Raw genomic sequence first — 19,362 nt, 5'->3', positions numbered from 1 at the left:
CTAATTAAGCAGTAATCTTGTCGTCAATAATAAACTGTATTTTGCTGCTTAAGATAAACTGGCGGTAAGGGCTCGATATTGTGACATATGTAGTTGCACGCTGATAGAGCCTTTGCTATATAAATATCGAGGTGTAATAGGGCGTCATCGCATCGCAAAGTAGTCTTCTAGGAACTATTTTTTGTAATATTTTTGAGGCGCATGTAATGAGTGATTCGTTAGTATATACATACATATATAGTTGCGAATTTTCAGCTTTGTGTACCAGTGTCAAATATACTTATGTATAATTTTAAAAGTATGTATTTGACATTTTCTGGAAGGTTCTTAATCATTAGGTACGAAATCCTTTTAACTTGGAAAAACAGCTTGAAAAATCAATGGAAAGTAGGGCAGGTTCTGAACCTGACATAAGGGACTTGAAAGTAAGGCAAGTTTCTGGCATTTGATTGGCCTGCTGCCAAAAAATTACCCTCCAATTAAGGCAACTTTAATCGAAAGTTGACTGAAAAGTTAAAAATAAATAATAAATTGGGTGGCGCGACAGTCCGTTGAGAACCAAGGCCTAGTGACTTACAACTCTCAACCATTCCTGTGTGCGAGTAATGTTGTCAGGAATGGAGGGGACCTACAGTTTATATGCCGACTCCGAACGGCTTATTTTGAGAAAGCACTGAAAAGTTAGCCAAGAAAAATTTCCCTAACTATCAAGTCAAGTCAACTTCTATCAAAATGGCAGTTGATCATGTTTTTTCATTTAAGAAGTTGAACTTTACTTCTCTATGATTTATTTATTTTTTGCACAACTTCATTTAATGCTTTCTGTAAAAGGGTTGTAGTCCAATCAATGAACGAAAAAATTTGCATTCACCTAAAAAAATCCAACTGTTTTGAAACTTGGCACACTTAGTAAGGGATGTCTGGTGGTGACCCAAAAAAAAGCCCTCAAGAATCCGACATAAGCTCTAGCGGCAGTTAAGAGAAACACGGAGTTTGTTTCAGTTATTCACGTTTATCTCAAAAACTATTTGTCGTATCAAACAATGTTGTTTAAATTTTATAAAAAAAGCTTTAACTAATTTTTGTCTATCTCTTATAAAATAACTCTAGCGGTATTGAAGAGAAACAAACGGTTTTTCGGGTTTATCTTGAAAACTATTTGGCGTTTCAAAAAATAATCTTCTACAAAATTAAACCTTATCAAAAAGTAATATGATGCTAATTTGTTTGTACTTCTTTTAGCTTGTAAAATAACTCTATCGGCATTTCAGGAAAACTCGTGTTTTTTGCCACGAAAAAAAGCTTATTAAATGTCCTAAAGAAATATGGTATGCATTTTTTTGGTGCCTGTAATTTTATACACAAAAAACTGTAGTATTAAACTTGTATGTCCCTTCGCTTTTGACATGATATCATTTGTAATTGGAGTAGCAGTTAGCCCTAGAACCCATTAGCTAAGTATACTATCAGTGATTCCACGTTCCGTTGTCAAGCCACCCATTCTCTTCATTCCATGCATTAGAGTTTGTTCAATCGTCTGGCACGACCACACCCCTGTCCAAAATCGGTCAGTTCTTCTCATACTAAGGCAACCCTTTTGCACAAAGTTTTTAAATTCATCTGGGGTCATCCCAGAACGCAGTTTGATCATGACCTAACATGATTTCGTGCACGAGAAGTGTCCGGCGGGGCGGCATGAAAATATGGAATCATATTCTTCACACAGTTAATATGGGCATTCCAATCACCAGACCACTAAGTGTGAATAAAATCTATAAGCAATGAAATCATATTAAACTATTGAATCCATAAGGCTGCTGTTAGTCCATTAGATTTGAGTTTATTAAGATTTGTTTGCAGTTTCTCACTATTGGATCAATTGAGTGTTTTCTTTTTAGTGCACATAACGAAGGAAACTCATCAAGAATATTTTTCATGAGATTTTGGATTTAATTCATTTTGTCTTTTGTCGACTTGTTCCATTATTACATTAGCTAAAGATATCTGTATTAGTATTAAAACACGAAGTTCTTTTCAACAGAAACCGGGGCGTAAATAGTACTGATTAACTCTTGCAGGCCACTTCCACTCATCAGAAAACCTGTTCGAACAATATAGGACATTAACAGGTGAAATCCACCCAATTTGACTACGCATTTTGATAGACGGGACTCAGATGAAGCTACGGCAACAATTTCCTTACTTTGTATATAAAGAGGCTGGTCAAATGTTACCACCAGACATTTTTGGTCAAATTTGCAACACAAACTGCCACCATAGTGCTATGCAGTGTAAAGTATATTATATCGGACGGTGGAGAGTTTATGAACGGAAAAGGAATGGTTTAAGTTTTTGCACTAAACAAGCCTGTTGTTATTGAGTGCATGTACCCTTGCGATCCTGTGACATAAATGCCAATGCCAATAAACGTAAATGCCAATAAACTTTGATGCCAACCAAAGAGTGTCATATGGTTATGGCTGTAACTTTCTTCGGAACACGCATTTACATTCTCAAAAACTAAATTTTTTAATCCGCCATCTGTTTTCTGAAATGTTTCCAAAGGAAGTACTCCAAGTTATCCAGTTGATTTAGCACAAGGTAGTTTTTTCAGCTTTTGCCTCCGTGTGTCGGTTTCTTTTCCTATGGAAGTAGATGCAGCGCTCAAAGAATGAAATGTATTTATTTTATCTAACGTTCTGACATTAAAGTCCGCATTATCAAATGCAAATTGGTTAAATTAACCGCTGGAACCTGTTCGCATGTGGCTAATAGCTGATATCTCAAACAACTAAGCTTCATAGTATAAAGAACAAAACCCTTAGCTTAATATAAGGTTTACCAACTTCTGCTATTGGAAACATGATGCACTTCCTTTTTCTATTTTCAATGTTCGTTTTGTTTAGTATAAGAGTTTCCAGAAACAAGTACAAGCAAATTAATATCATATTTTTTTAAAAAATGATTAAGTCTTAATTTTGTTTTGTTTTCAAGATAAACCCGAAAAACCAAAAACGACTATTGTAAAGATTTTTAGAGCTATTCACGAGATATTTCGATATAGTTCTGGGGAACAAGTGGTTGTGTCAATGCTTGTTAAGCTTTGATGTGTAGAAAAGCGTGTAGGGCAGCCATCATTGACAATTATAAGGTAATAGTTTGATAAAAATTTTCATAAGGGAAAGTTTCATTTTTCTCAACAAAACATGTAGTAACATAAAATATCTTGATTGTCGTTAGGTATTAAGAATTTCTTTACCCCGTTTCAATTAACAATTCAGTTTACGTAAAACATTATGAGGAACTAAAATATTTTAATTTTTGTTTGACAAATATAAAAACATAGAGAATACCTATTAAATATAAAAAAGAACTAAAATATTTTATTTAACAAAACAAATATATAATAATAATAATAATTTTTAATTTATACAAAACAAACTTTTATCACATTGTCTTTAGAAAAGTACAAATTCCAAAGAACTCATTTAATAACTAGATTTTTTGTTAACCTTTTAACTAGACCAAGATTCAAAAAGTTTGCCATAAAAGTTAACACAGATTTCTTTGGCGGACGACAATGTTTTTTACCAGCTTCTTGGCAGCAAACATTAGGAAAACAATCTATTGTTGAATTACATGGCTTTGGATGGAGATCAAAAATAGGCGGTGGTGCAGGAGTACACTCTAAATACTCTGATACTGAAAATTAGGTAAGATAAGGAATAAGTTAAAGGCGTATTTAGAAGAGTTGTTCCTAACAACCGGGAAATAACATACGATAGTTAATAGATCTCTTCACTGGAACTGGAACAATATCCAATTCAGGCTTTGATGATCTGCAATATCTTCTTTGGCCATCGGGACAGCACACTCGTGGCCAACAGTCCATATCTGTTTCGCATGTCTTAACTTCCCACCACAGTTCTGCTAATGGCCTTTGTGGGCAGTGTCTAGGAATAATACCAAAAATAGCTAAGAAATAAATAGATAAAGCAAAAATGTAAGCATTAAGATCAACTTTTTCAACTTCAAATCCGAATGTAAAAACTAACGGCTATGTGTAGATTCTTCCAGAGGTTTTGGTAAACCACCAACACAACTTTTAGCACCAAAGATGCTGCAACATATCTCATTGGAGGTCCTTGAATTGCAATCTTTATTTCTCTCACATTTTCGTGGAAATAAATCAAATTTTACTTCATTTTCACGTGGGCATGCGAGTTTATTCGAATTCCTTGAGTTTTTAGTTGATCGTTTTTCGGGAATAGAAAATGTAGGCTTTGGAAAATCTACTTTTGTCGGACCTGCAACGGTACTCTCAAGAAATGTTAATTTTCCTTCGGTTGTGTATTTTTTTGGATTTGTTGTCTTCCGGCGTTCTGTTGGAATATCCAGTTGTCGAATAGATTTTGGGAATGAACCTGAAAAAAATTGAAAAACGTTAACATATGAATTTGAAAATACAATGTCTTTTTTTTAGTAATAAATATATGTACGTTTGTAGGGGGCTTTATGACAACTTAAAAAAAAATTACGTTTCCCCAAAACCTATAAAATTATTACGACGGTAGGAATTCCAAATAATTCTCATAGATCTAAGGTTTATAGTTTTTTAGAAGCTTCAATAGTGGATACAAGGTTTCTTTGTTGAGCTATAGATCAACATGTTCGAGTGTTTTGAAAGAGAGGCGGCAAAAATGGGTTACCGGTTCATGAGGGACCTAGAATACCGATCGAAACTGGAGGACTTTGTCTACCAAGGCTCCGATATGAACGCAGTAAAAAACATTAGTGCTGAGATTAAACAAAGATTTACTCTTGATAGCTTTTTTTTCTAAGAAAGAAATTAAGTAGTAAAGCCTCCTTTAGAGCAAATCATCTCAGTTCTGCTATACGGTGTAGAAGCTTAGACTATGACAAAAATGCATGAAAGCATCTTGTGTAGTTTCGAGTGAAAAGTTCTTCTGTCTCGTATGCATAGAAGGTAAGTGGAGAGAAAGATGGAACGACGAGCTGTACGGGAAAGTCTTTGAAGCCAGGCCCATAAGACAGCACAGTGATGAAATGTCATCTCACCCAATTTGCGCAACTGGAGACACCTATCTAGGGACCGAGTTATATAGAAAAGTTTGTTGTTTAATTACTTCAAACATGACTCTATCGCCAGCCAGTAAATAATTAAGTAGAATTAATTATACGTCACGAATATTTCTTGAATAATTTTTGAAGTTCATTTTTTGGCAGCTTGTCTTTTTGCTATTATAGGTTATCAGGTCCTGGGATGCGACCCAAGCTGATAACTGGGCATTGGTACTTGCTAAATTTGTTCAAAAATGTGTACTTACTTCTGAACTATTTTAACTTAAACCTAAGAGAGTAGTCCCAGAAGTATCCGACCTACCAAAGAAAGCACAGCAAGTTCGGGAAAAATATCTGTATTTCTCTACATAGTCGCCTTTTAGCTTGATACACTTTCCCCAGCGATGTTCACTACCTTCGATACCCTGTTCTTCATCCTTGGCAAATCTTTTACCACCGAGCCATTTTTTCAAGTTTGAAAACAGAAATAATCCGAGGAGGACAGTGCGTGGAAATTTAACTTATTGATAATGGCAAACGCGATAACGGATGTTCGAACTGGTGCATTGTTATGATGAAACAAAAAGTTCGATTTCGCCAAATGCGGCCGGTTTTTCTTAATTTCGCCCCTCAAAACCTGTTTTTGTTCCATTGTAAGCAACCACGGCAACCATCTTGCGTACAGCTTTCTCATGTCCAAATTTTCAGTGAATATGCGATTTGAAGCACTTTTTATTGAAATGCGTACCATGTCTGATAGGTCGCGCGCTTTCCGTCAACTGTCACCAAATAATATTTTGTGAAGTTTCATCTTCTGACATGGACACCTCATTTGGCTGCTCACACGACTTCGCTTAAACTCTGCCATCCAATATTTTACTGTTGTAAACAAAGGAGCAGACTCCCCCAGAGTAGAATCGAACTCTGCTTGTTATTGGTTGGATGCGGACCTTTCAAATGAAAGAATTGTATCACATAACGTAACCAAATTTGTCCATGTTGGTATCGTCAAACTTCAAACTTAAGCTTTATAGACTTGGTACTCTTTACCATAGTCATTGTACAGGTTCAGGCGACGTAAGAGACTTGAAAGTTAGGCCGTCTGATAGGTCAGCTGCCAAAAAATGACCTACCAATTAAGACAACTTAAATGAAAAGTTGACTGGAAAGTTAGTCAAGAAAAATTTTCCTAACTATCAAGTCAAGTCTACTTTTGTCAAATATTGACTTATTTTTAGATTGCTTGAGGAGTGTTTTGTAGACAATAATATTTTTAGTAGTTTTTGTACTATGAACTTGCAGTAGAGGTTTGTGAAATAAGGTTCTGAACTTAAAATGTATGACCCTTGAAAAACTAACTTGTTTCCTTGATCAAAATGTACGTTCAAAGAATGCAGTTGACTGCAAATGAAGGCCCTTATGTTGTCTGAACCTGCCCATTCTTTCAAAATACAACCGCCGTCTATGTTTAACTACGTCAGGTCGGGTACTTCTGGGACTAGGCTAGTAAGTAAGCATCGTCTATAAAAATTATCCGAAGCTATTAAGCGTAGCATAAAATCCTATCGAACAGCTGCACTCTCAATTCTCCTTTAAGGTGCCCAAGTATGTGGATATCTTTTTTTCGAGAGTGTAGAAAAATATCATAATTTGTTCTACTTGCCTGGAAGTTCACCAAAATATATGTTGGTTAATTTTCGAAGCAGGTTAACAAACGATATTTCACATAGGGAGCGGAGTTGTACAGAATCTACTAGTGCAAACTAAATCATTTTTGAGTACTTAGATACTTAAATAGAACTGAACCAATCAGCATGTTATTAACAAAAGTTGAACCCATTGATTTTGAATTATATTCTTCATCGTCCGAAACCGTCCTTTTTTTGCGATTTACAATTTAAATTTGTCTGGAATTTGTCCAATACGCAGAAACGAAATTATCCAAAAAAATTTCTAAGGATTTTTTTCGAAATAATATTAATAAAAAAATAAAAAAAGATTCTTTAATAAATGGGCATGTTCAGACAACATTAGAGACTTCATTTACAGTCAACTGCACTCTCTGAACGTACATTTTGACTAATGCATCTGTTAGTTGGTCAAGTGTCATAAGCTTTAAACTCGGAACTTTACTTTATTAACCTCTACTTTCAGTTGATCGTGTAAAAACTACGAAAAATAAATTTGTTACAAAGAACTTCTCGGACAAGCTTCAAGTCCGTCATGATTTGTATTTTGAATTGTAAAGAAATACTACTTATTTCTTTTCTAATAATACAATGGACTCTTTTTCATAAAACGGTAAATGGAATTGTGTAGAAAATAAATAAATCAAAAGTAATAAAATTCAACTTTCAGTTAAATGAAAAAAAAAATGGGGCAGGTTCAGGCGAAAGTAAGGAAAGTTTCTAGTATCTGATTGGCCAGCTGTCAAAAAGTTGCCTTCCAATTAAGGCAAATTTATTGGAAAGTTTACTGAAAAGTTAGTCAAGATAAATCTCCCTAACTAAGGAGTGTTTTATAGACAATTATTCTTTATACATTACACATTATACAAAAACATATGTTTTTGGTAGTTTTTGCACAATCAACTGAAGGTAGAGGTTAGTGAAGTAAAGTTGCTATAGTACGAAGTTTGTGGCACGTGAAAAACTAACTACTTGCTTTGGTTAACATTTACGTTCAAAGAATGCAGTTAACTGCAAATGAAGTTCCTTGCGTTATATGAACCTGCCCATGATAAGATTTCATTTTGACATGTTTCTCTTAGTTGATAAAATTGATAAAAGCTTTACAAAATATTAAGAACAGCATATTGTATAAGATGAAGAAAGCCTGAAGTCAATAAGTCTGTTTGATATCAAGATACGTCGAAAATCATTTTTCCAAATCTAAGTAGTTTTTTGCAGGTTTTTTTTTTGTAAAATAAATAATTTTGAAGTTAATTCTTTAATTCGTTCTCGACATATTCAAGTCTAAAATCATTACATACATTTTTCAAATTATTTATTTCCGAGATGTTTGACTCCAAAATCAATTTTAAACCAGTTTTCAGGTTTTTTCAAAGTGGGCCACTCGATTCCGTCCGTCTATCTGTCTGTTTTCAACCATCCCAAATCCCAAACCATTGGGTCGATTGTGTTAAAAAACCGATTCGCGGTAGTAAACAGTGATTTTTTAAGAGCTTGAGAACTTTTAAAAAAAAAAACGCATAAAATTTGCAAAATCTCATCGATTCTTTATTTGAAACGTTAGATTGGTCCATGACATTTACTTTTTGAAGATTTAATAATTTAATTAAAATGTTGACCGCGGCTGCGTCTTAGGTGGTCCATTCGGAAAGTCCAATTTTGGGTTACTTTTTCGAGCATTTCGGCCGGAATAGCCCGAATTTCTTCGGAAATGTTGTCTTCCAAAGCTGGAATAGTTGCTGGCTTATTTGTGTAGACTTTAGACTCCACGTAGCCCCACAAAAAATAGTCTTAAGGATTCAAATCCCATGATCTTGGTGGCCAACTTACCGGTCCATTCCTTGAGATGAATTGTTCTTCGAAGTTTTTCCTCAAAATGGCCATAGAATCGCGAGCTATGTGGAATGTAGCGCCATCTTGTTGAAACCACATGTCAACCAAGTTCAATTCTTCCATTTTTGGCAACAAAAAGTTTGTTAGCATTGAACGATAGCGATCGCCATTCACCTTAACGTTGCGTCCAACAGGATCTTTGAAAAAATACGGTCCAATGATTCCACCAGCGTACAAACCACACCAAACAGTGCATTTTTCGGGATGCATGGGCAGTTCTTGAACGGCTTCTGGTTGCTCTTCGCTCCAAATGCGGCAATTTTGCTTATTTACGTAGCCATTCAACCAGAAATGAGCCCCATCGCTGAACAAAATTTGTCGATAAAAAAGCGGATTTTCTGCCAACTTTTCTAGGGCCCATTCACTGAAAATTCGACGTTGTGGCAGATCGTTCGGCTTCAGTTCTTGCACGAGCTGTATTTTATACGGTTTTACACCAAGATCTTTGCGTAAAATCTTCCATGTGGTCGAATAACACAAACCCAATTGCTGCGAACGGCGACGAATCGACATTTCACGGTCTTCAGCAACACTCTCAGAAACAGACGCAATATTCTCTTCTGTACGCACTAAAGTAAACTGAGTGCGAAACTTGGTCACAATCGCATTAATTGTTTGCTCACTTGGTCGATTATGTAGACCATAAATCGGACGTAAAGCGCGAAACACATTTCGAACCGAACGCTGATTTTGGTAATAAAATTCAATGATTTGCAAGCGTTGCTCGTTGATAAGTCTATTCATGATGAAATGTCAAAGCATACTGAGCATCTTTCTCTTTGACACCATGTCTGAAATCCCGCGTGATCTGTCAAATACTAATGCATGAAAATCCTAACCTCAAAAAAATCACCCTTTATAATTGGTCCCTAATCGAAAATTTGAATTTTCGCAGAAACGAACCGATAAATTTCAATTAAATTTTCTCCTCAATTTTTTGTCTTGGGCGCCAGTTATTGCTATCATTGGTTTTCATTATTAAAAACAAACATGGGCAAGTAAACTTTTTTACAATAATAAATCATTGTGTGATTTTCAATCGATCGGCAAATAATTTTCATTTCTAATCAAAGGGAAACACCGTCAAATGTCAATTAAAATTTTTTTCCGGATCGATTTTAATGATAGCTATAACTTGCGCCTAAACTTGGTTTCTTTTTATAAAAAAATATATTTTTTCATTGCTCCACAAGGGTACTTCCCATAGTTCCATTATTTGGTTTTAAGTTTTCTTAAGAACTAAAGAACCGATTTCAATCATTTTTTTCTGCAGAAGCTCTTATATTTTCTTAACCCATTCTCTCCCATTGTACTTTTTTAAGTACAGTAAAATGAACTAAGTTGATGGAGCCATAAAATTATGGCAATACTGAAAAATGAAACATTTGACATTTATTCTTCTTTATTCAATAAATTTGAATTTTTCCACATAGTTTTTTCTTACAAAAAAACGAAGTAATCTTATTTGAAACTGTATGACATATTATATTTCTACTCGTGTTGTTAGTTACAAAAACATAAGTGCTCATAAAACTCGTAAAAATCCAAATATTTCGATTTCCTACTAAATAATCAAAAGAAATAAAGATAACGTTTAGAAAATTGTAATTTCAAATATATTTCGTTGTATATATAAGGAGGTAAGTTTCGTCAAAGTTTGATGTACTTTAAAAAGTACAATGGGTTTATGCATGCACTTTTTTTTTAGTTTCTAAAATGAATTTCAAAAGCATCCCATCGAAAAACTTTTATGGAAAACGCTTTCAAAATCTGGAATCTGCCCTGGACGAACTATACAGCAATGACGATATAGTCAATGCTGATATCGTCATGGTTCCTCCACCAGTGGACTACGTTACGGACGAAGAGGATTTAGATGAAGAAAATATAAGAGCGATAGAATTACCGCAAGATGTTCCAGGTGAGGTTGAGATCTTCGGAGTTTCGAATAGATTGACTTTCGAAGAAGAATACGAAAGTAAAAAAGTAAATTGCCCCTCCTGTTTGGACAAAGACAATTTCCCCAAACGAATTTCAAAGAACTGAAAACTATTTGGAAAGAATAAAAAACTGTGCTTCAGATTTGATTGGGCTCAGCGAAGTGGACGTTTTTGAAAAATTGTTTGATGTCGAGGTAAGACAACTCATTGTGAGCCAAACCATGTTGTATGCTGGCCAAAAAAATCAACACAGCTTTGTATTCAATGAAGATGACTTAAAAACTTTCATTGGTATCTTGTTGTTATCGGGCTATCATTCTGAAGCTAGAGAATATATGTACTGGAAGCTGTCGGCAGATACCCATGTCCCTATTGTATCCAACAGTATGTCAAGGAACAGGTTTCAAGAAATAAAAAGGTACATACATTTTGCTGATAACAACAACCTTGACTTGAATGACAATATGGCAAAACTTCGTCCGCTAAGCCAGCTTATGTGCAAAAAATTTCAAAAATGGGGATATATGCATGAGCATTTATCTATAGATGAATCCATGGTCAAATACTTCGGTCGTCATTCTTCAAAGCAATTCATAAGAGGAAAGCCTGTAAGGTTCAGCTTCAAAAATTGGATGCAAGGATGGTTATATGTATCAATTTGATACTTATTGCGGAGCAAAAAATGTTAAGCCTTCTCTAAAGAAATTGCCATTAGGGTCAAGAGTTGTTCTTGACTTACTAAAAAATATTGAATGTCCAACTGACCATGCAATTTATTTTGACAATTTTTTTACAAGCTATAAACTTATGAAGATTTTAAAACAAAAGAAATTTAGAGCAACTGGAACAGCTCGCGACAATCGGCTCAAAAAATGTCCTCTCCCTCAAAATAAAGAATTTCAAAAGCAAAAAAGGGGTACTTTTGAGCACCAATTCGACGAGACCAATGAGTTGCTTTTCGTTAAATGGAAAGACAACAGCATCGTTACTATAGCCAATTACATACTACAAAATCGAACCTTGCGAGAATGTAAAAAGATGGGACAAAGAACAACAGAAAAAAATTAATATTCCTCAGCCACTTGTCTTCAAAAACTATAATAAAAATATGGGTGGTGTTGATCTTCACGATCAGTTCATCAACACTTATTCTATAGAAATAAGAGCGAAGAAGTGGTGGTGGAACATTTTCACATCGATGATTTCATCTACTGTCTCTAATGCCTGGAAGCTTCACAAATTGACCAACAACTACAAAGGTGATTTACTGGAGTTTACAAGAGCTGTTACGCTGCATTATCTCAGATTTCACACTTTGAATCAAGGACAACCGAGACTCGCAGTCAAAAGGAGCATAACAGAAAGCCCAGGATACCATTTTGCAAAGAAGTTACCAAATCAGTTAAGATGTCGCCAGTGCCACCAGCGATCGAAATGGTGTTGTGAAATGTGCAATGTGACCCTTTGCATACATAAAGATTGCTTTAAAAATTTTCATATTAATCAAAATTAAAATAGTTTTTTTTTTTTTTTTTTTTAAATTCATTTTTATTTATTCAATCTTAAACCTATCTTAAAGCTAGACAAAAATTCATAAAACTAGCCTAATTATCCATAACTTACAACTAACTTAATGGTCCCATACGGACACTCTAAGCTAAACTATAACACTAATTACTAATGCCTTTCGGCCTTAAGATCTATTTTACTTCTATTTAAATTTTATTTGTTTTGTTTTAATTAGAAAATTTTGAAAAAACTGATATCAATAACCTTTTTTTTATTTATTTTTACTTACAAACTACTTAAAATAAGGTCCTTAAATAAAACTTAAAAACTAACTTAAACTACCTATTCTACCTATAAACTACTTAAAACTAGAACAACCACAGCAGCAAATCTAACTATCTAACATTTTTGTTTTTCATATTTCGTTGTCTTTTTTTTTTTTTTTTTTAATTTTTATTTATTTTTTTTTAATGATTTTTAATGTTTTTTTTTTTTTTTTTTATTTTTTGTTTTTTTTTATTTTTTTTTTTTTAATTTTTTTTTTTCGTGCCACCATGCCTATTCTACTTAAAACTAAACCCTAAACATAAAACAAGTATGTAAGCCGGCCAAGGCTTAAAACCCCATCCCGACTACCCACTATCAAGTGCCGATTGAAGCCACCAAAACTGGTTCTCCTGCTTCACCCTATCAGTTCGGTCCCGTTCGGACACAGCCCTACTGAACCGAAGGAGCTCTGCTTCGCCTTGTGCCATGACGTCCCGATTGTACAGGAGTCGCCTATCCACGGTTCTTCGTCTGACGTGGTAGATTAACGGAACTGCCAATCTATCCTGTATCAAAAATTAAAATAGTAAGTATGATACCATTGTACTAAAAAAAGTACACCCTCGTAACTGCTGAACACTATTTTTTGAAAACTTTTTTTTTGCAATTATTTTAAATTTAAACTCAATAAACAGAAAATATCACAAAAATACAAAAATTCTATTTTTCTATACGCTTGGGTGTTAATGGGTAATATTTGAAAATCAATAATGTCACTGTTTTTTATTTTCGAAATTCAATATCTCAAAAATGAGTCATTTTTTTTACGAGATTTAAATGCAAAACGTATATTAATAAGTTCTAAATAAATGCCTACCAAACGTATTTTTTAACTCAAACTGAAAAATTGTATATACACAAAGTCAATATAAAAAAACGCTCTAGCGATTTTCAAATAAAAAATTTGAAAATTTAAGTAAGTGAACATTCGAAAACATTTTGTTTTGCAGGTACATTTTTAAATCTTCAAATACAGGAAATATTTTTAAACAGATTGTTGCATTTAATTGGACAAATCGAACCGATTACAAGAACTTCTTACGGGAAGTTTATAAATAAAGATATTGCGGAGGAAATTTTAGAGAAGCTACAACACTTGGTGAACAATATTTTGAAACTTAAGAAAACCACCTTTTTTTAAACCTTTTTAAAAGCTTTTAGAAATGCTTTTGACCTAAAATCTTAAATATCTTCATTTAATTATCCTATTTATTTTTTGTCAAATCCTGTCAAAACCAGTAACCCCGTAACAGAGCACTTTACACATTGACATACTATACATGGGCTGCTAGTGGTGTGAACTTTCCATACAAAATTTGAATAAAAATGATTCCACTTCAAATTAGCTACACTAGCCCTTTCAGGCCCAGTGGCAAAAAAAGGTATGAAATATTTAGCGACATCTGTTTGTATTTAGTTGAGAAAATCTTTTTCTGACATAGAAAATATTGACCTCTAGTATAATTTGTTGAAGACAAACGATGCCATGTTTTTTTTTGCTGTGAGCAGTGCTGTCGTTTTAAAAATTTCAAGAGTAGTATTTTTCTATCATTTTGGGGAGTATTTTCTTAAATAAGGAGGAATAAAACAAAGAAAAACAACAAACAAATGCTTGGCCCCTGAACAAAATTAAAAACTGAAAATAATAATAGCCGCGTTTTATTATCACCATGCTCTGATCCGGATCTTGGATTTACATGCATTACAACAACAACACAAGATCCTGCTTTGTGTTTGGATCTCAATTTGAGATCCAAAATTTAATTCTTTTTTTCACTACACGGAGCGCTCTATCATTGTGATTTCACATGTAAATGTTGGTATCATTGCAAACAAATTAAATAAAATCTGTATTGCCATATAAAAATTTTAATTTGACTGAAATAAAATATTTTTTTAAAATAAAAAGCGAGAAGCTTTATATTTATTTATTTGGTATATAATCCATGAAATAATTAGATATTTTAACAAAACTAATTAATTGGTGAAATTCAAATAATTAAGTCCAAAAAAATGTATATTTGACATAATTTATGGGTTATATTTTGCCCAAAAAAAAGGAACAAAAAAAATCATTGAGCAAAATGTTCTATGGGCAACCCTGCTTTAAATGTCAAAAAACATAAATAAAATCGAGAAAGCTGCAGCAGAAAAAAATATTGAAAATACTTTTACATGGGAATTTTTTGAAATCATTCTTTTAATTGAAAATGGTTGTGAGAAACACTTAGGTGACATAAATTAGAACTCAGAACCGTCTGAAGCATCTCAATGAAGAGAGTAGTTTTGAAATGACAGTGGTTTGTATGTAACACTTCCAAGAATTTCGAGAGAAAATCATACAAAATTCTTAAAAGTGTTACATAGAACCCACCGTCATTTCAAAACTACTCTCTTCTTTGGGATGGTTCAAACGGTTCGGAGTTTTAATTTATGTCTGCTAACTGATTCCGTAAACTCTATTAAATTCAAAAAATTATTTCAAAAAATTTCCATCAAAAAATTGTTTTAACTTTTTTTTTGAGAATCAAAAAATGTTGAAAATACTTTTACATGGGAATTTTTTGAAATCATTCTTTTAATTGAAAATGGTTGTAAGAAACACTTAGGTGACATAAATTAGAACTCAGAACCGTCTGAACCATCTCAATTAAGAGAGTAGTTTTGAAATGACGCGACGGTGGGTTGTATGTAACACTTTTAAGAATTTTGTATGATTTTCTCTCGAAATTCTTGGATAATATTGTTGAAATAAATAATTTAAATTCAATACTTTTTATTTATTAAATAAGAAATTGACAATTGAAATTGTTTTATTTTGGGGAGTAGTTTTCGTCCGTGGGTAGTGTAGCAGTTGACTCTGAAAATAGTAAAATACTTTTATAGTAGCAAGAACGACAGCAGTGGCTCTGAGTATTAAATGTTACACAATTTATCCGCGTAGCCCTCTTTGCGCTAGTGTTTTGTCCGTTAAAAGTGGAACCATCGTGAAGTTGGCTACTAGCAGTCCATGTATAGTATGTCGATGACTTTACATCTCATGTAATATAACAGTAATGCTCTTGAATGTGAAATAGCTTAAAAGGTTTAGTATTCGTTTATTGTGCTGACAATCCGGAAACAAACTCCAAAGTTTTATCCTTGATCTTACACAACAACAAAAATTACCAAAAGCTGTCCTGTAAATGTCTTTAACGTTAAAAAATAAATAAACGTTAAACGAAAACTTGTTTGATTCCAAGTTTGAATAATGTGAAAAATCTATCAATGACATAACTGATTTATAGTTCACTTAAACGCTCAAACACCATCAGATTGAAATTCAAAGTCTTATAGGTAAATTTACTTCCTCTATGTGTCCTCTAACATGTCACACATTTTTGTACATTAACACAAAACTAAGGCCTTATTCATAAGAAGATGAAACTCAACATTTAAAAATAGAACCGAAAGATTAATTGATTTAAACCACAATGTTTAGAAAATAACGAAACTTTTCTTATTGTTACAAACTCCACTCCAAGGAAACACACAAAATTTATCTTTTTCGACCTCTATTTTGGCAGATATATAACATATTATTAAAAATGTACTTCATAATATATAAATGCTATTATTTTAAACATACACCAATTTAGAGCAGAGTTCAAGGAATTTTACCTAAGTACAACATAATCGCATCATTGAAGCACTTAAACAACATTCACTATTTTTTACCACAGACATTGCGAGCATTTATTTCGCTTTACCTAGTCTCAGTCTCACTCTCAAGCCTCAAACCGGGTCGTCAACAATGGTTTCAAGTTCCCATATCACAGATAGCAGCTTTGAGTATCTGAGAGATACAATCATAATAATTCTGCAACCAATTTAATGCAGTTGATGTTTTGCATTTTTCCTCAATTTTATGTTAAGTAAGACAAGGTTTATGTTTTTTTAAGTAATTAAACAAAAGAACAAGTCGTGATAAAAGGCGTTTTCGTTGCATAGTCTTGAAAAGAAGTTTCAAATTAATCTGCGAGAATTAAACCTCTCACCATAGTTAGATACAGTATCTGGGTCATGGACGAATCGTTTGAACTTAATCTACTCAGAACTTGTTTCAATCCATAAATTCTAAGTTATATTTAGATAAGAGTAAAAACAAACAAGTTTCTTCTTCTTCTTATTCTTCTTGTCCATAAAAGCTTAGAGACCTCGGATGGACTTATTTGTGTTTTTGACGTTTAAGATCAAGCACTAACCATCAACTTTAGACTTTGGGGGCTACTTACCACCAGAGACTTCTCGAGATGGCTTTGGTGTTGATGGCCTACTGACTCCAGTAGTTCTACTTGAACCGATATTTCGTCTAACTATGCCCACGGTTGGGTTAGCGTTGTTCGAGGTTTTTGGTTGCTTTCGGCTGCTTCTTGAATGATGGACAGGCGTTGTTGCTGTTGTAGATGACGTAGGTGGTCGGCCAACAGATGTCTTTGCCGTACTTCCGAATTCAAAAATACACAAAAATACTACACTCAATGAACACACCCATATCACACTTAGGTTCACTTTCATTTTCTTTGGTAAGATCAAGATTCAAGATTTCATTGACCTTTCTCGGTGTGTGCCTGCGCTGCTGTTAATGCTTATTCGAACGCGGAAAAGCTAAACACAAATGACGGAGCGTAGCGGAGGCTAGGCTTAGAGTCTTTGATATTTTGTTGTTTTATTTTTGGCAATCAAAAGAAGGTAATGTGGTTTTGACTCAACAGAAGTCACCGCAGTTAAGTGTATCGAGTCGACTTAGGTTAAACTTTTTGATTTTTTTCATGCGAGACGGTAGCGCGAAGAGGTCTGGTGCGCAAAACAACACTCATTGAACTGTTTATGTTTATTGAAGTTGATGCCAAAGTTGCCCAACTGATCTGGCTATAAACATACCAAACAGTGAGTTGCTTTATTTTTGCAAGTAAAGTGGTATGCTGAGGGAGAAGGCAGCGCTGGCGGAGGCTGGCGGCTGGCGGCGGAGTTCGAAATGCTTTGCAGTTATTACTTATTATACACCTCTGAGACTCTGTCTGTGGCAAGACCTCTTGGAGGAGCATAACTTTCCGCTAGCTAAGACTGTTTTGGAGTCCGAAAGTATACAGAGCTTTTGTGTTGTAAGTTGCACTCTTGAAGCTTTGGGAGTTATAACTTATTGGATTTCTTGTTGTTCAAAAATAAACCCAAGTAACTTAATCCAAAGTTGTGGGTAAAAGGGGTTTCAAAAACATCACACTCTTTTTGTGTGTGAAATAATAGACAGAAAAGATACACCCCTATGGTTTAGATAGATAGATACAATATGACAGTTTAAAACGCAACTAGGCTACATCAGGTGTGCAAAGCAACGAGAAGCTGGTTTATATCTTTCTTTCTTGTGGTTGACCATGCAGCTTGATTGCAGTTATAGTTATGTAATGAAAAATTTAAGAGCGAGGATGTTAGATGGTTGGTATTGGTTGTATCCAAAATAGAGTAAAGTGGTTTAGTTGTTTAAGAAATTATTGATCTTAAATAAAATGAGAGCATAGTTAAAGTAGAGGCCTTACATAAGGACTAAAACTTTATTGGTTGAAAATTTTACGAGTCAAACATTCGGTGCAAAACCGTATCGTCACCTCCTAGTGGTGCCCTCTGGATAGCCAAAAGGTGAACTAACGACGAACGTTGGATTCATCGGATCCCGAGCTGTGTCACCTTAGTTACCTTCTCAGTAAGTAGGAGCAAAAAACCAGATATCGCTTTGAAGAACTAGCTCTAACGATCTCAGTCATGCGCAGGCCTCACAAGCCGGCCATGAAAGGAAAATTTAAAGTGTGTTGAAAGCACAAGTAATAGCCTCGGATGAACGGACTGATAATGTTGATACCCCCCGCAAACGAAAAACGGACAATGATTTACGTGTATGTACATGGAATGTGCGTACCATCAATCGGCAAAGCAGAGCAACTTGCCGATGCCTTCGCCGAAATCAAAGCTGATGTGACAGCCCTCCAGAAGATGCGATGGAATGGGCCAGGCAGTAGGAAGATTGAAGGCTGCAATTTCTTATATGGGAAGTGTCTACTCGATGGGAAGAAGGGCTTATTTGGATGTGGTTTTGCTGTCAGAGGGAAACTAAGGCAAAGAGTTTTGAACTTTCGGAAGTAAGCGAAAGAGTGACGACAATCCGCATTAAGGCCAAATTCCACCACCTGAGCCTTGTCAGCGCGCATGTCCCGACGGGAGAGAAAGATGACAATACCAAAGAAGAATTCTATGAGCTCCTCGTCAAAACATATGAGCAATGTCAAGGATGTTAAAGATCTCCTGGCAGATTTTAACCCCAAAATTGGTAAAGAAGGCATCTTTGGTAGGTCAATCGGAAGACATAGCCTAACGACATCACATCTGGAAACGGACTCAGGCTTATCGACTTCCTAGCCGAGAAAAACATGGTGTTGAGTAGCACCGGTGATCGAACATGCAACCAAATCGATCATGTTGCTATTGACGGAAGACACTCCTCTAGCATAGTTGGCGTTCGTACGTACAGATCAACCAACATAGATTTAGACCACTATCTAGTTGGTGCTAAACTGCGCGTACGAATATCCGTGGAAGCTCTTGGGCGAACAACAACCTCGAGGAGAAAATTCAACGTTGGAAGACTGCAGCAGGAGGATACCGCCAATGCCTTTGCCGACCGAGTATCCCTAAAGCTTGAGAGAAACCCTACAACGGACGAGATGTCCCAGAAATCCACTGGCAGCTTTGCAACCAATCCATCAGGAATGCTGCAGAAGAGGTGCTTGGTTTCACACAGCCGCCACCAAGGAACCCCTGGTTTGACTCTGAATGTGCTAAGGCAGTCAAAGCCAAAACAGAGGCATATAGATTGTGGCAGCAAAGGA

At 34.8% G+C, this 19,362-nt stretch overlaps 1 protein-coding gene across 2 annotated transcripts; it reads right to left on the bottom strand.

Moving 5' to 3' along the window:
- Positions 1 to 3,356: 3,356 nt before the first annotated feature.
- LOC129943096 (uncharacterized) lies at positions 3,357 to 17,480 on the bottom strand. 2 transcript variants are annotated; one of them, XM_056052324.1, is made up of 5 exons: positions 16,808 to 17,480; positions 16,717 to 16,762; positions 4,056 to 4,424; positions 3,781 to 3,975; positions 3,357 to 3,702 (listed from the first exon to the last, which is right to left on the bottom strand). In XM_056052324.1, exons 1-5 carry the CDS (start codon positions 16,997 to 16,999, stop codon positions 3,485 to 3,487), a joined length of 1,020 nt encoding a protein of 339 aa, XP_055908299.1. In that variant the 5' UTR covers positions 17,000 to 17,480; the 3' UTR covers positions 3,357 to 3,484. The 2 variants fall into 2 exon arrangements, with proteins under 2 accessions (XP_055908299.1, XP_055908298.1); XM_056052323.1 differs by having other exon boundaries at positions 16,717 to 17,478.
- Between the last annotated feature and the right edge of the window lie 1,882 nt (positions 17,481 to 19,362).

This window comes from Eupeodes corollae, chromosome 1 (assembly GCF_945859685.1).
Source record: "Eupeodes corollae chromosome 1, idEupCoro1.1, whole genome shotgun sequence".
NCBI lineage: Eukaryota > Metazoa > Arthropoda > Insecta > Diptera > Syrphidae > Eupeodes > Eupeodes corollae.
Note: the sequence above shows the minus strand (reverse complement) of the source record. Positions and strands in the feature narration are given on the sequence as shown.